The 21,279-nt window shown below is 42.4% G+C and overlaps 1 protein-coding gene across 1 annotated transcript in view; it reads left to right on the forward strand.

Annotated features, from left to right (window-relative positions):
• The window catches only part of ADGRV1 (adhesion G protein-coupled receptor V1), a 1,865,288-nt gene extending 1,848,623 nt beyond the window's left edge, over positions 1-16,665 (forward strand). The window contains exon 91 of the mRNA XM_086963519.1: positions 16,264-16,665. Within this exon, the coding sequence (XP_086819645.1) occupies positions 16,264-16,382 (119 nt within the window). The 3' untranslated portion in view covers positions 16,383-16,665. The remainder of the gene's footprint in view (positions 1-16,263) is intronic.
• The last annotated feature ends 4,614 nt before the right edge of the window (positions 16,666-21,279 follow it).

Genomic DNA, 21,279 nt, shown 5'->3' on the forward strand with positions numbered 1-21,279 from the left:
ATTTGAGGCTGATCGAGATGGAGTGCTGGTTGGATACACCAGCCAGGTTTTTCCTGGTCAAATATTTTACCTTTTGACTTGGTCTTTTTCACTCCCAATCCACCGCAATTCTAAATCCCCCTAGGACTTCAGGAGAGGCACTTAGAGGCACACAAGGTGTAAAGCAGAGGTCAATAGCTTGGTCCAGTCCAGGTCCAATTACCACTGGTCAACCTTAGTACTTACAGGAAAAGCCTCTTGTTGGTTGATATGTCTCTGTAGCTTGAGTAGGAGATCAGCCTTATGACTTTTGATTTCCAATTATTTTTCCATGGTACAAGAAGGAGCAGGTCGATTGCTCTTAGGTCATAGACAGCAGGTACAGTCCTTTTCTGATCTTCCACAGGTCCAGGAAGTGTATTGAAGTGGGTACCTGACGTTGCCATATTTATGCCTGACACAAGCTAGTAGGTGGGAAGGACTTCTGGGCACACCTTACCAAATTGGGCAAATGCTAACTAGCATCCAGGTACTTCGGCAGCGAAAAGGTGTCTTTCTAAAAGTTACTTTCCCTTAATATGAATTACAAATCTAACTTCCCCATTGAATTAGATTTTTAAATACTATTAAAAATAGTTGTTTAATTATTTGTCTATCTGATCCAATTCCTGACAGACGGTCTGATATTTTAATTTGCACTCTGATTTTTTACATAGGACAGCTCGGTACTGGCATCGATGTTGAAGGGACTGGTGCAGTTTGTGGCACCAGAGTTGATTTAAGCACCAACGCCTGTGCAGAATCTGAAGTGGGTTTACGGGCCACATGTGCCCCTAAGGATAGATCCTCTGGCGATAACAAACTGAGGCCCCAGCCGATCCTTGAGGCCTGAAGGCATAGTAGAGGGAACTGGAAGAGGACCAAAGTGGCACAACATGGTCTCCCTGAAGGTCTTGAACCTTTGCAAAATCGCTGATAAACCAGGGAATTTGGGTAGCATCGGGTCCAATTGTGGAATCGTCTCCTCAGTAGGGCTGGATAGATCTCATTGAATTTGACTCCACGGTATTCCGCTGAGTTACATAAAAACTCTGCAGGATCCTGCACAGTTCTGCCAATGAGTGTTCTGCTTAATTCAGATACTCTGTCCATCACCACCCCCTTTTCTGAATCGTTTTGTCCACCATAAGCGTGGAAGGGGATGCTCAGACATGAGTCCCTTGCTCATTGCACCATCAGGATTCAAGCAAGCAGGGCCGAAGACGGCTGTAATGCCAGAAACCGGTCCCCGGAAGCTTGTTTCCTTCCCAGTAAAAGAATTGGCTTGGTAGTTTGGTCTGCCCTGTTCCCATGATGCACTGGGCCAGGGACAGACTAATTTGCATGTAGCCAGGTTCTGAGCTGGGATGGTGCAGTGTGCTAAAAAACGGTGATGGATCAAGCCCTGATCTGTTGACTGGGTACGAGTGTTCTTCTTAATTCAGATACTCTGTCCATCACCACCCCCTTTTCTGAATGAGCAGAAATAGGCATGTTGCGCTGCTCGCACTGTGATTTAGTGCTGGGAGCCTGATCTGTGCTAAAAAAATCTCAAAATGATTTTGCTGTCGCTCGAGTAGGTTTCCTACTAAAGCAGCAGCCTTCTGACCGCTAATGGTCACGACTGCCCACGTTAGAAAAATCTCACGGATGTCCTCCTAGCGACTGAAAATCACGCTAGGGAATGCCAAATCTCACTCACCGATTTACAATCCTGGAGCCACACGCAGGGATTTGGCTGCAACTCTAGAGCCATATGTAAGGATTTGGCTGCATTTCTATGTTACTAGAGTAATGTGGAGTCTGCCAATTATGCAGGCGGGGTGGAATATTCCAACCACCCTTACTCCATAGTGGATCAGGAGTGAGAGCAAGTGGCATGTTGATGCCCTCATGACTGCTTTGGAGATAGAGAGTGATGGAATGGGGACAAGTACTCCTTGGCTTTCTTACGCTTCCTTGCCGACTTTCATTTTGATTTAGCCAAAGTCTTTGACCACAATGATGACCTTTTACAGGAATGACCTCAGGAGCCAGTACGTGGTTTATTACTTCAAACTGGAAAAGGATTTCCACAGTTTCTTCCAGTGTTTGGTGATGTACAAGTTTGCTTACTTTTCTGGATCATGTTTGGGTTCACAAGGATGCATTCTTCACATGACTTAATCATGTCCTGATCCCATAAACTGAAGGCATACTTCTTGGTCTGTCACAGACATTTGTTTGATACAGTTGTTGCATGGTTAAAATACTCTAATATTTGAAGCGATATAGTTCCCATGCACACTGGTTTTAAGTTTTTGAGAAAAAACAATCTATAGCAAAAAGCTTGTCAAACAACAAGGAAAATTAAGAGAAGAGCTCTGGATCAGAATCTGAAGGCGTGAAAGAAAGGAAATGACATCAGCATTCAGGGGCAGTGCCTAGAGCGGCTTCACCCCATCACCCCATCCATGAATGAAGTCAACGAATGTTACCTACCGGCACGTGGATTATTGCTGTGAAAAGGATCCGGATCCAGTGAATTATTCTAAAGATGGGAAATGTGTGGTTAGAAGTATTCATCACTTGTGAAGTTCATGGCACTATGATCGGTATTAATGGTTTGTCTTCGCACTGATACTTGATAGGTATGGCCCTTATTTAATGGATTCCTTTACTATGAAGTCATGAACAGCCTGTCCCTTACCAATTTAGTTATAAAAGTTTCAGCATCTCCTTGCCTCTGCAAAAACAGTCGATGATGCTTTATATAGGAGGGCAAAAGTTCATCCAGCAAACATCTTTCACATTTGCTCAACTGAATGCCTGGAGAGAAAATCCTAGGTGATAATGAGAAGCATGTACCTCAAATTTAGGAAGATGGTGAAGTCCCCCATGACCTCAAGGTAGCACAGTCTGACAGTTTTACAGTTAATAAGGTGTGGTGTTTCATTCCTTTCACCAACTCACCTGCCCACAGTTCTTGCTTCAATCCTGCAGTGGTCAGAGTTTCTTCATTATTTTCACATGAACTCAGAATCACACAGATATTGGCATGTAGGGAACCTGACAGAGGCAAACCCATACTATTCTCAGAACTTCATGAACGCAGATATGTCCTGGGTTTCATGTCATGGGAAACATGATGGATCTCACCTGCAGCATGGTCAGTAGAAGGGTCTCAAATGCCTTTTAAACTTTATATTATGGTGCCAGATTTGTATCTAGAACACACTCATTTCTTTTACATCAAAAGTTGGATCCATTGGTCTTCTCCAATACTTACTAATTTATCTTCTGTTTAAAATACTTGGTTGGTGGAGTCCAAAATGGGTGTCTGTTTATGATGGAACATACATTTAAAGCACCTACTTAGACATTTTTGGTCAATTCGCGGAGGGTGAACCAATATTCTCATATTACATGGTACAGCGTTAGCCTTAGTTTAGTCCCCTGCCTAGTTCTCTACTAATTGCATTGCATCTTTCAAAGTGCACAAAACCACTTTTATTTATTTTCTGTGGTTTTCTGAATGGTATTGAATGAAGGACCATTACGTGTGACTAAAGTACTTGCTGGAACGCTTGTGTTGATTGCATCCAGTATGAATCCAGCCAGCAGGCACGTGTCATAGCTGGTCTGAAGTACTCAGTCCTTAGTGGTCTATTTATATATTGGCATTGTGTATACTCCATCACAACAGTGATGGAGTGTACACACTGCCAACATGAAGGTCCACCTACCTGTTTTTCGGCTACGGCAGTGACTGCTTCCTTACCTTCATAGCCATAGAAATGGCTGCATGTCTGCCCACCCAATTTAGATGGGAAGACATGTAGCCATCTTTTTAGGTCTCGCCTAAGCAGCACGCATGCGCTGCATAGGAGACATTTAGCCGTCGTTCTGCTCTTTTTCGAACCACATACTCGTGCTTGTGGCGGCATCCACCTTGCAGGAGCAAGCAGGAGCGCTCAATGAGCATGAGTATGTGCTTCGAAAAAGAGCAGACTGCGCGCGCGCGCACCACTCCCGGTCTTGTTACCAATTACCACTACCCAGGATCTTCAGGTGGAATTGGTTTGCAATTTCTTTTGGTCTGCTTTCCATTTCTCTTCGCTTTATTCTGTCATTTATTTAACTGTTTATTTATCATCCATGCATGCTTCCTGTTTCTGCTTTGTCTATCCGTTTCTGTTGGTACTCACCCTTAGTTTAATTTTCTTTGATTGTTTGTAAGTAAACTTATGGTTCGACTTCTCTTATTCAATCCTCTCCCATCATGTGCTGCCGTTATCTATGGAGTATCTTTCCATCATTATCCAGCACTGTATAAAACATAAAAATAAAATAAATGAAATAAATATTTAGGTTCTACTTGTTGTCCCTCGCCCATCTCGTGTTTCCACCACATCTCTCATCTAGCTTATAAAATCTAAAATGCTGTCCCTACATCTATTTGCTCAGCTACCACTCTATGCTCTTTCCACATCCTCTTAAAATATGACATCGTTTTTTTTAACTTTCACTCAAAACTCAATGATGCTTCATGTTTTGAACTTTCTAATATTCTGTGCTCCATCTTTGTCATTATGACCAAGCACTCCGGCAAAAGTGTTTTACAAATTAAAAAAATCAAACCGAGAGGTTTCCTAACTCTGAGGATCCCTTTTGAACAAATGCATGTCAATTCCTTTTTCGGCTGTCTGAGCCTGCAGTGCACGGATGGGAAGCAGTTGGTGCTTTTGGACATCTGGGCACTAAATACAGATTTAAGACAGGTTGTTTGTTATCTCAGGTGACAAGTCTTTGAATGTCTGACAGCTATTTGTAGGCATGGCTGGATATTGTTGATGGATAAATGGTTCCAAAACATCCCTGGTGCACTGCAAATCAGAGAGCTAACACGAAAGAGCGACAGAACACTCTAATGTATGGTTTAGGAATTATGTTATGCGCAGATAGTTTCTTCTGAGGACCCCATAGCACCCTGCTTTCACCGCTTTTGTACATTGTATAAGAGGTGTATTGGCTACAGTGCCCCCAACAGTGCTCAATTGGTAAAATAAGTGCATATGTGTAGGAGATTTTTAGAAACCTGCCCCTGCTGCTGCGAATTCTGATGATGAAAAATACAGATGCTGCCTCATCTTGACTACACCTCATGCTTCTTTCTTCCAACACCATACTTATCACATCTTCGTTTGTCTCTATTGCAGGTTCTTTTTAATTCCCACTTTCTTCCTCTGCCCCTGTTTTTTTATATGTCTCTTCCCCCTTCTTTCTCCCTTCTGTGCCTTTCTCTCTGCTGCACTGTTTCAAAGTCAGATGATGAAAAATAGGTGCTGGTCCACACAAATGAGTACTGAGACCCACCACCTGCAATCAACTGCATAAATTAAGCACTGGTCATGCATACATTTTTGGCAAATATGTTAATATCTTATTGTAGTACATCAGTCATCTTGGTGCAAGTTTTCACCTGGATGGACATGAATTGTCAAAATCTCAAGAAAGTGGTAATGATGATGGGATCCAGTAGCCAATAAAGACTAAATTTACAGGAGTCAAAGGTGCCATTAGTTAATTGGGTGCATCCATTAGTTGGTACCATGCTGCGCTACGGCTGTGTTTTTTTAATTATAGTCTGTACATTTAGGTTTGGGTGGATTCTATTTCTCAGATTCGATTCATACCAAGCCTAATTAATTGTCAATCCCTGGTGTCATTGGCCCATGACTTTTTGTCCACACACCTCAAATATGGGAAAGCTCTATATTCTGAGATTCCTTTTTGTTTGATCGATAATTTCCAATTCATCCGATATCTCAAGAAATGTGAACCCTCTTAAAGTCGTTCCTACATTCGAATAGACTCTAGTTGTATCTTTGCAAGATGTTCACTAGCTTACCTTATATGCCAATATAGCATTTCTTGTTTGTTTATTTGTATGTTTGTCTATTGCAGCAGTCGCAAATCACCTTATTTCAATAATGCTCTAGAATAATTAATGGATTTCTCTAAAGCTCACCTGATAATAATCCTGCATTCCCTTTAGTGTGAATTGGCTAAAGTGCCCCAGTTATCTTTAATTTGTAATGTAAGTGGATGAGTGCAGGGGACAATTATGTTCTTAGAAACCTACCAATGCTGCTGCGAATACGGACGTTGACGAATACCGAGGCTGCCTAATCCTGAGCCAACTGCATGCCTCTTTCTTCCAACACCATAAATATCACATCTCTGTTTTTCTCTATTGCAGGTTCTCTACCAACTTGTGGAGTTCCTAGAAATGCACAATATCCTCCACTTTTTTCAAGCCAGCTTTAGACCCAGCCAGTACACAGAGTCTGCACTTCTAGAAGTTTTGGAATCCTTAAAGTTTACTCTAGATAGTGTGACACAATTTGTAACAATATTCATCTTCAACGACTGGCTGACACATATTTGTGGCCGTGCCTGAATGTGGTTCCAATCCGTTCTAGAAAATAGGGAGCAGGTGGTCATGTTGAGGCCATTTAGATCAAAGGAGAATTAACTCGAAGATGGTGTCTTTCAGGGCTCATCACTTAGCCCTACTTTATTCAATGTAAATATTACACCCCTGATAGGTTTTATTAAAGTTTTTGGGATCCCCATTTTGTCTAATGCTGACGATACCCAATTGATTCTGGCTCTTGATAAGAACTTTTCCAGTTCCGAACGACATTTCAAAAACAAGCTTTGGCATAGCCAATAGGTCTCGCCTTTGGGATCTCATAGGTGTTTAGTCATGCAACAGTTGTTGTTGCACCAAGGATATTATGCTGCATAACTAAATACTTATAAGGTCCCAAAAGCAAGGAAACCTTGGTGGTGAGGGACAGTAACATGTGAATAATGTGCCTCCTGCCTTGGGAGATGACTACCATGGCCAGGGGAGCCTTAATTTCTATTTATTTTGAAAAAAGAATCCTGTTTTGAGATTTTCTTTAAAAAAAAAAACCTGTTTGTTTCAGGGCTTTTCCATGGTGACACCAATATGCACTGACTGGCACCACCATGATGGTTGGTTCCTGCCAACGCTTTATAAATGACTGCCAGCTTGGCGGTCATTTATAAATTAGGCTTGAGGTCCCTTAACTAGAGGGACAGTGTAATCTACCTATGGAACAATGGGTTGTCTGCTGAAATATAAATTGTCCCCTTAGTCACAAGTTTGGTGGAACAACTATATTTTAAGCTGTTTCCAGAAGAAAATGTGGTCCCCTTGGTAAATGAAAGTTTATTCATAATCTTGGCCCTGTAGTCTTATGGACCTGCTCACTTCTTATACTCTTTTGAACTTGCTTTCTTTGCTCCAACATTTCAATATTTGTCTTTCTGTTTCCTCCTGGTATTCACAAAGGTAAATTTGGTCCTATGCGCATCGAATTCCTCTATGGAGACATCAGGGGTAATAAGACCCTGTTTGAATTGTCACGACACTCCCTGAGTATGCCTGTAAGCCTGCGACTGGCATACCTATTGGAAAGTTTACCAAAAGTAATACATCTGCAGTAGATGTAAATCTAAATTTAATGCCGTTTTCATTAACTGGGTCCATGCATTAATTAGCTCAGATGGGCTAAATTGAAATGATTCATCTTAAAAAAAAACATTATAGGCCCTCTTTCAGAGTTTTGTTGTATCCCCTATTTGAGTGCAAATAGGAGTTGGTGCCCGAATTGGTTTGCAGATTATGCGGTGAGAAATACAGTAATGCCCCCGTTCTGATCTCACTATGAAGCACCTGGTTAACGGCTGGCACCAGGGAAACCTCTTGAAAAGGGGCAAGACGTATGGTAATGTATTGGCATAAATAATTCCACATGGTTTGCCTCAATTTGAGCAGAAAATTTGGAATGATGCGGTAATGCCACATCGGATAAAGATTGCATTATGCGGTATTAGTAAATACCAGGTCCAGTGTTACTACCACAAATACAGCAAGGCACATAACAAGCCACTATCTTGATAAAAAAGATTACATTATATGTAATACCTAATTTGTCACAAATCCCAAACTGCCTGAGACTGATATTTATTTACTACAAGGTGGCAAACAATGAATAACACCTGGCAGTGCTTTCGTGTATTCTATACATTTAAATTGTAATACAGTCCCTAGATCGAATCTCTAGTAGAGGTAAACATAAATGAAAGCATTTTTTTCCCAAACGATACAAAATTGCTTTCTGGTCCATTACCCAAACTGCCACCGGCTACTAATAGGAAGGAAGAAGTGCTATTTATTTGTCAGACCCACTTTAACCAAATCAAACTGAAGTTATCCAAGGTGAAGGGAAACGAGTTGCCTGGTAACAGAAGAGGTATGTGTGCAATCTTGTCAATAAAGCGTCTGCTTCACTGCTCCTGTGTCCACATCATCCATGGAAGTAGTGGCGTGCCATAATATCATTAGTTTCATACAGCTCCTTTGAGTGAATGAAAAAACTATGTATAAAGTAAATTATACTTCGTACACAGGTGCATAAATACCATTACAAATCCGATAAAATCCACATCATTGATTTCCAGAACATGAATTTGCACTTTGAGTCCTCTCTGTGTCGTATATTATTAGAGCAGAGCTTCTGCTTCCGTCATTGCTTATGTTGTCTATTTTCCATTTGATCTCAGTTGGTTTGCTGTTAGAAGCATCTGTAGCTTTACACTTGTACTTCAATATTCGTCTTCGGTAAATACATTTTTGATAGAGACGTCTAACTGCAGATTCCTCGCCTTATGCATTCTTTCCCAGGGGCCAGACTGGATCCTGATAATCTTTAGCAGTACCTCAGTGCACTGTCAAGTGATGGCATGCGCCTACACACTATCGCAATTTAGCTCCCAAAATGACATGCAGAGCCAATATAGGTGCGGCTCTCGTGTGCTGACTTCAGATTGTTTCTTGCCGCACTACCAGACATGGATCCGGAGCTAATGGTGTTTCTTTCGAGTCCCTTTTACTCAATCTTACACAGTGAGCAAGGGAAATGGCACCTTCCAAGATGTCTGTGGCTGATCTGCATCAGATTTGCCTGTGGTGCCTAGGGTAGGGGCATTCAGGACTGCAAGGCAAAGCTAGGCATTGGAAGACAATGATGAGACCGGTCCAAATCCAAATGTCACTCTCTGTCCCATTCCCATTCCCATTCCAGGAGTCGATCCCGAGATTGATAGTCATTGCGCTCTGAATCTTTGGGTAAGTTGAAGACAAAACATAGGAAATGAAAGTGGGAGTCAGCTCCTTCTTGCCTCTCTGGAACACCTGAGATGGCGCAAATGTGTTGCCATGCCTCTTGATCTCGCTTCCAAAGTTGGTTGATGTTGGGGCCAATCCAGCAACATATCCTGACCCAACCTGAGTTTCTGTGGCTATCTGCAACATCAAGGCAGATCCAAGAGTTCCTGGACATGTTGTGTCTCTTTGGATCCCTTCCAACAACACTTTGGTGTGCCTGTGGGCCCCAGAGAGCTGAGTGGTCCTTTATCTTGGATACCACTGGTGAGATTGTCCTCGGCACCAGTTGAACCCTCTGACACCATTGCCGGACCTCTATTGGTCATCTCCGCATCTGGCTCCGTGCCGGTTCCTAGAACATTGATGGCAATGGACAAGGTACACCATTCATGCTGTCCAACTCCAAGTCAGCACTGCTTGAACTTAACTGAGGTGAGGTCACTCTTGGTGTCCATTGAACTGCAAACTTTGCCCACTCCATCTAAGCTGCTTAGTCTTCCGGTCCCACAAGGCAGGTCTCATTCCTTATTTGGGAAGAACTCTGATAACAAGTATGATGCATAGATGAATATGGGCAACTGTACCAGGAAGAAAACTGGTATGAAGATCTCCAGGATGCCAATGGGTGTGACATTTATCCTGACACTAGCCTAGTCTCTCCCCCAGGCCCTGCCACTGAAGAAAGTGCTTCCTTTGCAATGGGTATGGAGAGGACAGCTAAAGTTTAAAAAAAATCAAAGCCAAAGTTCTAACTGAAGTTCTCCTGCTAGGTAAAACCAATACTTGAGCTCCTTTTGCCCTGTCATGAGGCACTCACCGTCATCTTAGTGGACTGGGCCACACCTTATTCTGCTTCCCTGTGAATGGCCAGATTGCGAGGCACCATTGTTCTATCCCTTGTGACCCTGCTTTTTTTGCTAAGCACCCTTGCCCCAAGAGCATGCTAGTGGAAGCTTCCACCAGTTGGGCAAACCAGCATGCCTTCCTGGATCTCTAATTGGTCAATGCCAGTTGCCTTTTGTGCCACTATTCCCCCGTTCTCGTGGGTACTGTACCGGAATACCTTGTCTTTTACTTACCCAGGCTATACAGGATGGCAGCAATGCTGCCAAATTTACTATCCATTGTAGCATGGATACCATAGATTTAATTGGGCGAGTCAGTGCCACTAGTCTTGCTATACGTCGGCATGCCTTGTTGTGATCTACCTGTTTCTCTAGAATTGTTCCATCGTCCCCTATGGACGTGCACTTTGTATGGATTTACATTTTTGGGGCAAAAGCAAATGAAGCTCTGCAATTTACAAAGAGAGTAGGGCCACAGTGCGTTCCTTGTGCTTGTCTACTTCGCCATGCCAACCGCTACAGCCCTTGCAATCTTTCTTTGCCACTGGCAGGGTACGCCAATATAGTCACTTCAGCGTCAGCAGGGTTCCCAGCTATCTTGTGCCTGAGGTTGTGCCACCCACAGACCCCACAGCATGCCAGTCAATCCACTGCCCACTCCCAGCAGCTCACCTGCCACACCCTTTTAGCGTGGCCTTTTGTGGAGCACAGCCACCCAGTAGCAGACAGGATCCAATGAATTTTACCTGTCTGACAGACCATTTTATCAGGCAGGTGGGTCCTGTAAATTGTCCGGATGAGGTAAGCTCTACCCTTCCTGGCTGCTCTGCTGCACCTTCCATCATCCCCGGAACAACTGACGGAGGACCATCTGTCCACCTAATGGCATGAAGTGCAAGCTGTTTTGTCCAAAGGGTCTATCGAGAGGGTGTCTGCATAGAAACTGGGCTGTGGTTGTTATTCAGCTATTTCCTGATGCCAAAGGAAGGATGGAGGCCTTTGTCCTATTTCAGACCTGCACCCTCTCAACCGCTATCTTTGGTGGTGCACGTTCAGGATTCTTACTCTGGTCATTTGTTGTCTGACCTAAGCCCTGGAGACTGGATGGTAATATTGGACCTGCAGGATGCTCATTTTCACATCCTCGTCCTAAGGCTCCACAGGCCTTATCTGTGGTTCATGCTGGGACAGGCACATTTTCAGTTTACTGTGATCCCCTTTGGTCTTGCCCGCGCCCCTTGGGTGTTCACAAAAGTGATGGGGGTGGTGGCAGCACATCTTTGGAAGTCAGGGGTCCCAGTCTTTCTGTACCTCAAAATCTGGCTGCTAAAGGAGGCGTGCCCCAGACGGTCATCACCCATCTCCACATTATGGCAAATCTCTTGACATCCTTTGGGTTCACTATCAATTTTCTGAAGCCACATCTGACTCCTTTCCCGATGCTCCCTTTCATTGGAGCCATTCTGTGCACCTTCCGGATTTGTGTCCTTCCCCCAAAAAAGAAAATGCAGGACATTTAGGCTATGATGCCCATGTTTCAGTCGCTATTTTTCTTTCAGTGAAGTTGACTCTGAAACACCCGGGACTGATGGCCTGATGCATCCTGCTGGTCAAGCATGTCAGGCAGCATACTTGGGCTCTGCAGTGGGTTCTGAAGACTCAGAGGGCTCAACATCAGGGGGACCTTTCTGACCATGTCCCTATCTCAGAGGAGACTGCAAAAGATGTATCAGTGGTAGATCCCTCCCCTGCCCCCTTCTAGAGCTGACAGTGGTGACTGTTGCACTGCTGTTAGTTTGGGACAGCTATTTGGGAGAGGTGGAGAAGGGCTTGCTTCTAGATTTGGGGCTAGGATTGTAATTTTGAGGGATGATCAGAAGCAAGTTATATTTATAACTGCGATTTGTTGGAGAACGATCTTCAATGCAATTATGTATGTATATTTGCTTGCCAGAGATTCTTCTGCTAAGAGAGTAAATATCAAAAGCAGTGATGCAGAGTGTTTAACAGAGTGTGAGTGTGGTCTGTGTGAAGTGGTGTATCATTGTAAACAGTGGATCAAGCGGAAAGTAAAACTGTCACACTCCTCCACAGAAGGTATTAATTGTACTCCAATTGGTGTCTTAACCATAAAATGCTTATTCCTTTTTTTGCTACATATGAAAAGTTAAAAAGAAGAAAGCTAGCACTAGGTTCAAGACGATCCTAAGTGGGCTGAGGGAGAAAGAGAGGGACTTGGAGAATGATGGAGAGCAGTAAGAGAGTAAAAGAAAAGAATCCCTTCCATGCAATGCTCAGCAAGGTCTGATGTCTACAGTGGAAGGACACGTCATTCCGTCCGAACACTCTGACACTAAAGTGCTTCTGGGCTGGACAAATACAAAAGTAGGGAGGAAAGCCATCAAATCAGGCACAGGAAAGTGAGTTACACAACAAAGCTATAAAAGCCTCTGGGCTGTTTTGAATACCTGCTGCACCATTAGCAGGTATCCATGTTTGACCTACCAGTGGGTTTATTGACGGAGGTGATTAAAAAAAAACTGTGAGCAGGATGGAAAGAGGTGTGGGAAGCAGCTGATGAGCTATGAGGGTGTGGGGAAGAAAGGCAGAGGGCAATGGTTGGGGAAAGTGAAAGGGTGAAGCAGCACAAGGGGGAGAGTGAGCATATGCATTCCCATGAGTGCTTACAAAAAAATAGTCCCCTGAATGGAAGCACGCTTAGCAGTGGAAGGATACAAGAGAACCAGTAAGAACACTGTGAGACTGAAATCCTTTTAGGTGAGACATACACATGAATAGGGAGGCAAACTATCAAGTCTGGAGCAGGGAGTTGAGATAGACATTAACGTCACCCAATCATGCACAAGGGGCTGACCTCAAGACAATTCTCTAATGGAAAAAAAGTCTGTGACTGAGACCTGTAAGTCTGAAAGGCATCCAAACATGGTATCCTCCGTTAGATTGTAATCACTGCTGAAATCCAGTAAGAGTATTCCACCTCAGTGTAGGTAAACCATACAATGCAACTATGTTACGTTGTAAAAGTTGTTGAGGAGCTGCACAGCATAGTTAAATGACTGTTATTTGTTATAAAGAATTGCTGGTAATGGCAAGGAGCTGTATATTAAATTGGTTTGGATTTTGGCTCCTAAATTGGTAGATGATGAACCTGGATACAGAGAAATAAAATTGTGTCTCCCCATTCAAGTTACATGTTGTGGTGCCTGAACCTAAGAGTATACAAGTAAAACTTAGCAACCCATACACACATGCTTACTTCTCTAGTATGTAAATTACATGCTACTGCATTGCCATTCTCTGATTCCATTCTTCACTTTTTTTGGTGCAGCAGTCGAAGGGGCCTATTCACAAACTGCAGTTTGTAGTTCTATACTACTACTAATGAAATACTACAACTAAATGAGAGGGGTTTAGGGAGGAGTAAGGAAGGGTTAGGGAGAATTAGGGAGGGGTTTAGTGAGGGAGATGCACCCACTCACAAAGGAGTATGCCCGTTGCAATTCAGACAGCACTTCTAAAGTTATTTCAACCAAAAGAGACCCAAAACAGTAGTATATTACCTTAGCTCAGAGCTAGAGTAAGAAGAGCACCACACATGGCAAACTACTGGTACTGCAATACTGTCCCATCAACACTAATGGAGGTAGGGACTTAAAATAAAACCTCATTGTAAATAATGACAAATCAAATTCTGTAAAATAGTTAAAAATGTAAATCGATCAAATTGAATGTTAAAAAGATATCTAAAATTCAAACAGATGTATTATTTAATCACAAAATATTTTTACATTTTGAATTTATAAATTAATGTGACATTAATCTTTATTAACAATACCTACATTATTTTCTATTATTTCTATACATATCTTTTAATAATTATTAAAGTCTAATAAAAACTTATTTTAAGTGGGACTTTATTTTTGTAATTTAATCTTCAGAACAACATTTTACTTAATTTATTAAGTTAATTGTGTTGTAGCATTGTTTTTATTTTGTTCTACATTAAAAAATGCAATTTAGTTACATTAATATTTAACAGAAAAATATTTTGCTATACTTTACTATAGAGAGAGACCACAGTTGGGGCATGGGGTGATCCAATCTGTGCCATGTGAGGTCAGTTTGACTGTTGTAACACACATGGGGGCATATTTACCATAATGCTGGCAGAGGGCAGGGCAGCAAGTTACCAATACTGTGAATTCGTGTCCTTTCTCCTTGCACTGGCACCAATTTCAGCAGCCTAGTGCCAATACTGGCACCCTTGCACCATGGTGCAAGGGTGCCTGAGTTGCATGCAGAATTGTTTTTGTGCAAGAAGGGGCACACATAGAAAGAGACAATAAACAAGAAGAAATAAAATTAATTCTCCTTGCACCTCCCTTGGGAAGGCATAAGCTTTCAGCGCATCCCCAGGTTTACATGGTTTTGTAAATCTGGGGATGCGTCAAAATCCATAGGTGTTGCATGAAAACACTTACAGCAATGCCCATTGAACGCCTCCCTAGCTCAGAATAAGGCAACACAGCGATTTGAACTTCCTTGCCTTATTCCATATCTATGAGGCCGTTCAAAGCCTCATAAATTGGCTTTGTGTGGTGTACAAATATCAATTGGTGGTTTGTCGTCCACCCCCACCCCCGCCCCCCTCTCTGTTGTGTCACAAAAAGTTATGCAACTGTGGCACAAAGGGTTCGTAAAATGGCCCATGGTTTCACGCTTTTTGCTAGGTCCTACAATATTATATTTTAAAAGATGTTACTCATTCCAATTGTTTTTAATGCAAATAGGCTGAGGAATCTTACTCCAATCGAGTATTCTTGTCTAAACTTTCCTTATTTTATGCCTTATATTGTAATAGTAATGCACCAGTCACCTCCTCATGTCTGGAACAGCGCTTTTGGTGGATTTAACTGGTTTGTATTTTGTGGAGGCCAAGGTTATAGGAATTTTTTAAAAGGCAGAATCTATACAGATTTCACGAAGTATTTTTGGGATTTTTCGTACAGCACCAACGATGTCATCCTGCCTGTGCAGCTCCCAGTCTCCAGCTGACATTCAATAGAACTTCACTTCCATGGAGACTATGAACATTCCTGGCATGAGCTGATTATATACATTAAAGGGAAATGCACTTATTAGATAAAAACAAAACTCAGCACTATATGTTATGTATATACAATGTGTCGAGGTGGACAACAAAAAATAATTGTTCCTAGAATAGAAGGAATTTGCTCAAAAACTCCATGGATCCATTACGTGTTGGACAGTTTTCTGCGTGGCAATTCACCCCCCTTGGCATTACAGACACCATGAGCTTACATAACTGTGGGAAGGCATAAATATTCCTGAAGGTTTTTTTGCGAAGTAAAATTGTGGGGGGGTTGATATTTCTGCACGAATTCCTGCCCCAATTTCTGCATGTTCTGCCTGTATTTCACCTCGATACTTTGCTCACTTATAGCAAGTTATAGCAAGTGAGGTATCTTAGTAAAATACTCCTGAACCATTGAATTACCATAGATCTCATAACTGTGATGGTTCAAACCCAATTGGATTTATAGCCAGGTGCGGCCCATGCAGGTAAGAGAGATGGTGCATGGTTGGGGGTGAACCGACAGACAACCACAAGGGAAAATTAAATAAATAATCCATTTTCACTCGTCGTCGTAGTCTGGCGAAATCCACCTGCACCACTGCTCTTATCTGCTTGGGCCGTGGATGATAATAGCGGATCTCATAATGAGACTCAATAGACTGCTAGGTTGGTATTTTATTCAAGTAATTTAAAGTAAGTGAGGGAGCTGACAGATGGGTGCCATGGGTACGGAATGTGTCAATTTGTCTTGTTAAATTTGTTGTATATCTCTATGTATCATTATTATGTATGAACAGATTAACAGCCAGAGACATCAAAATGATACAAATGCATAAATAATTCAGAAGTGTTAGCTGTCTTCTAAAGGGAGGCCCATTGTGATATGTGCATCATAAGAGACTGTCCAATGCCACAATCCAATACACCTGTATAACATTGTTCCCCTTAACCAAGAAGGATCACGCTGGAAAAGGGTGTGTTTTGGTGACCGAACTCACAGATCTCTCATCGGCTCTTACTTTGTATTTGTTTTTCAGGGTCGGCACTGAACATCAGCGACAGTGAATCCTGCCCTGGAAGTCAGGACGGCGGCGGTATGCCTCCCTCCCAGATTGTAGAACTCAGACGAATACCTATTGCCGACACCCACCTCTAAACCCATTTATACTTCAGATGTCAATATTTTTATATTTTGTAATTGTCTTTGCACTAAAATACTACCATGTGGTATAGGGTGTGGCAGTCTAATTACATGAGGAATATGTCTAGTTTTCCAGAAATGAATGGATAGACTCTGCAAAAGGCTAAGCTAAGGAAACTAAAGACAATGTAAAATTCTACTAATTGGATGATGTAAAAGTACTGTAGAAACTTTTTTAATTAACCTGATTTGTGTATTGATAAATAAAAGGATAGAATGCATTTGCTTCAAATAAAAATTGTTTTTGTCATTTTATATATGTAGTAATTTGAAATTGTGTAAAGAACTAGGCGTAGGATTAGCTGTTCTAGAGGGCTAAGAGAGAGAAACAAAAGCATGTGCAACTGCAACAGGCATGCTAGTTGATGGTAAAAATGATGTATTCACTGATAGATGGGTTGTGGAGTGGAAGGCCCCTTTGGTGCACACATAGTCCCAGAGCTCTCAGTTTGGAGCTCTCACAATTAGCGTTTTCTCTGCACCACTAGATTGAGAAGCGGTGCGGCTGGGTAGGGGCACAGTACCAGGAGTGGTAGCGCCTGTTTGGGTGAACATCAGCTTGGACCCAGAGGCCTCACCTAAGAGCGGATAACAGTACAGAACTGTGTCATGAGGGGTGAGGTAGACTGCAAGCCTCTTTGAGTTTCTTGCCCCCTCTGGCCCTTCTGAGCTTACATTTGATCCCTGGCTGACTCTTAGAGCAGCACTAGCTGAAAGCTGAGCACTGGCTGTGGTGCACTAGATTTTTAGAGGCCCAGGAGTTACTGATGGCGGAGTCCCGCGCAGGTCCTTTGGCCGGCTAGGCGGGCCTAGAGATATGACATTGACAAAGTGTGCCTCTCTCCATCCACAGCAGACTGCAGTATCTTGAAAGACCACCCAAACTACCCTGTGATGATCAGGTGCTGTTGAATGCGTTAGCTCGGGACAGGGGTCAGCCAGTTGAGTAATTGGGCATTAAGTGTGCTAGGCCTTAGACACTTCCAGAGATTCTGAACTATGGCAGCCACTGATGTCCTATCTGAGAACCTGAATGGGGCTGGAATGACGGGGACTGGAGAACAAATGTGATCTTGCCCTGCCCATGTGAGCACAGCATACCCAATACATTTTTGTGAGAAGCAGTCTTGCCCAGGCGAGCTTCCCCTTTGGGAGCCTGGTGGAGAGTAGCGGAGGCTATGCCATTCGACTGTGCCCTGAACATATCTGTTTTGAGGATGAGCCCAGGGCCCTAGATAAGACTCTTCCTTGAATTAAGAGGTTGACAGAGCTGAAATGTATGTGCATAGTTTTGCCCAGTGGGCGACGGCACTTAAGAGGACTTTGGCTCCTGGGTCCAGCTTCTCGGGAGTCTGTTGTGTTGAGCCAGCAGGATTGGGGAATGAGACTACTTGTGCTACTGTGCTAGAATAACCTAATAAAAGTAGGAGACAGCAGTAAGTGTAGGGGCTTATTTTATTCTACATTACAAAAATGCAATTTTTTCCCACTCCCCACTCCCCTTTCCTCTCTGACCTATGATCTGACAGTGATGCGCAGATCCTTCTGCTGCATTTACTAATCCTGACCTGCCGTACTCCTCGCTCTCAATTTCCAGGAGTGCCGCTAAGATACAAGACTACACTACTCTGAGCTGATCCCCAGTCACCACAGCCATCAAAAGATGCAGTTTTGCCTAGCACATCGGCAATGGAAACTGACTAACTGGAAATTTTGCTAAAGGCCATAGAAAAATCCAAGATTTCCCTTGAATTGAAAGTGGGAACAGTTGCCATCATTGTAAACTTGATACAAGATGATCATAAAAAAAACTGGCAGAACAAGTTGCCCATTTGGAGAAGACATCAGAAGAACTATACCCCAAGCACAGACCTCTAACAGCAGACTTAACTGAGTGAATTTGCTTCCTTGAAGACAGGGTGGAGAATGCAGAGTTACGGTCTCGCTGCAGCAACATTACCTTAGTTGGCTTGCCTGAGGGCTGTGAAGGGCACAATATAGTGGACTACCTTTAAACCTGGGTTAATGACCATGTGCCTCTTTAGGATCTCATACCCTACTTCTGCTAAGAGAGGGCCCATCAAGTACCTGCTGGGTTCTCCAACGAGACCAATGGTCACCAAACCTTTACATTATAAGGACCAGGATGCACTCTTGAGAGCAGAGTGGAAAACAGATCAGATACTTGTGTTTTTTTCTGACTTTACACCAGCGGACCTCATTTTTGTAGGATTCAAAACAAAACTGAAAGAAATGAGTTTAAAATATGCTATCTTTTTTTTGACAAACTGAAGGCTATGAGGAGACAGAAGGCTCATTATTCATGTACCGACAGAGGCCTGGGACTCGGTGGAGAGCCTAGGCACATCTTCTGAATCAGGTGCTGCCCGCCAGTGGTCACAGTAGTTCCCTGGAAGATGACTAAGAGACCTCCACAAGAAGGTAATGAGCACACCATCCTCTTCAGTAGGTCCCCTCTCAGGAATAAGTCCGTGACAGCAAGCATTCGGTACATGATGGCAGCCACCTTCTGTTATCTACCATGTGCCTCCTCAAGTGCCTTATTGCGTGCCTCCTCAAGTGCCTTATTGAAGGAGTCGGATGGAGATGACATTGCCTTGCTTCTCCTACAAGATATGGGATCCCTTCCACAAATTACCCTGTAGGCTGCAGATGAATTTCTGCTACAACTGTCATCAACTTTAGTTCTAGATGGGAGCCACGCTGCAGCCAACTTGTAGTAATCACACCTCCAGAAAGATGATTCAAAGTTGTTTATTCTGGATAGATGAATATCTTCAGCACAGCAGTACTGCTTACAGCGCTACCAAAACAGCAATGACCTAAAATGGAATCCCTCAAACAAGACACTCTACATTCTGTCTGGACATTTCAGCTCACATGCCAATCAGTGTGTTATGTAACTATGGATTGTTTTAACTACATTAACTCTACACTTCTCCCCCCTCATGAAACATCATAAATAATACAAGTACCAGTTTAGAAGAATCATTCATAAGGAATTTCACGGTATCACTTTGACAAATGACGATGGTTGTATTGTATATTAGGTACTTTACAAACACTCCCAATCCTCCAAATCGACCCATTTTCCGATACTACCACATTGCGTTTTACCTCAATTACTTTTAGAGGAACAGAACATTTGCTATCTCCTTTCATGACCACCCCACTTCTTTTGGTGACAACCCAATCTCCAACCACAATATTTTGCATTTTCACTCCTTTTCTCATATTGTAATATTCTTCTGTAACCCTTTGTTTTTCTGTGACTCCCTTTCTTTTTCTGTGACGCCTGCCTTGATACCCATACACGATCTTTGACAACTAACCAACTGGGATTATCTTTTCTACTTGGTTCTCTCCCTTTCAGAGATACAAAGGGAGAAACCCCTGCAACAGCATGAGGAGTAGTCCTATGTGCCCAAACTAGCTTCTTTAACTCTTCTTTCCAAGGTAGACCATTGGCTAATGACAATTGGATATTGTCCATTATTAAGAGATTTATCCTTTCTACCATTCCATTGGCTTGTGGTCTATATAAAGCCACTCTTTCATGAATAACTCCCCATTTTTCCATAAACTCCTTCATTTCCCTTGATACAAATTGTACACCATTGTCCGATACAATTTCTTTAGGTACACCTTCTTCCATGAAAACTTCCTCCAAAAATCCCATCACAGTTTTAGTGTCGATTACATTTGTTGTTGTTGTCTTGTACAGAAACCACTTTGTGTGATAATCAGCAAGTACAAAAATAAATCTATTTGCACAACCTAATTTGTTTATAGGGCCCAAGAAATCCATTGCTAACCTTTCCCATGGTCTAGCAGGTACCTCTACACATTTAAATGGCAGTTCCCTCACTGTCTTTAAGTTGTCACTATTAGCACATGCCTAACAATGTTTAATCACTTCTTCAACCATGCTAACCAACTTTGGTCACCAATATGTTTGTCTGATTCTTCTCTTCGTCATGCTCCTTCCAAGGTGTCCTTCATGAGCTAGTTCAATAATGTGACTCCAAAGACAGACAGGATGTACAATGTGATCTCTCCTCATTATCTTGTCATCAATTATACTCAACTCATCCTTGATACTCCAATACTCTTTCATGTGCTCATCACAACTCATACTGATTTCCCAACCATTCCTGATGTACCCTTTTATCCTTACTAATACCAGATCATTGCTCATTGCAACGCCCCATACTTCCTTCTTCAATGCTACACATTCATGGATCCTACTTTCCTCATTCACTTCAGATCCAAAATCGTTAACTTCTGTAATTTCATTCCTCGTAGGTAGTCGTGATAAGCAATATGCTACTACATTTTTAAGTCCCTTCAAATATTCTATTTCAAAGTTATACTCCAAAACAGACAACATCCATCTTGATATCCTAGGAGTAACTCCTCCCTCTAAACCTCTTCCCCCTTTGAACAAATGTATCAGTAGTTTATAGTCTGTTCTGACTTTAAACGGTAAGCCCCAGAGAAAGTATTTAAAATGCTTGATTCCCCAACAACATGCAAGGGCTTCTCTTTCAATTGTAGAATAATTTTTCTCAGCACCTTGCAGCCTCTTCGAAGCAAATCCGATAATCCTTTCACTACCATCAACAATTTGGGTTAATACTGCTCCTAAACCAACACCACTGGCATCTGTTGTCAGGTAAGTCTTCCCATATATTTCAAAATGTCCTAACAAAGGAGCTTTTATGATACAACATTTGATTTTCTCAAATGCATCTTCACACTTATCATCCCATTCAAATATCATCTCTTTTTTCATTTGTAACCTTAAAGGTTCCACAATTTCCATAAAGTT

Source organism: Lissotriton vulgaris, chromosome 3_1 (genome assembly GCF_964263255.1).
Source record: "Lissotriton vulgaris chromosome 3_1, aLisVul1.2, whole genome shotgun sequence".
Taxonomy (NCBI): domain Eukaryota; kingdom Metazoa; phylum Chordata; class Amphibia; order Caudata; family Salamandridae; genus Lissotriton; species Lissotriton vulgaris.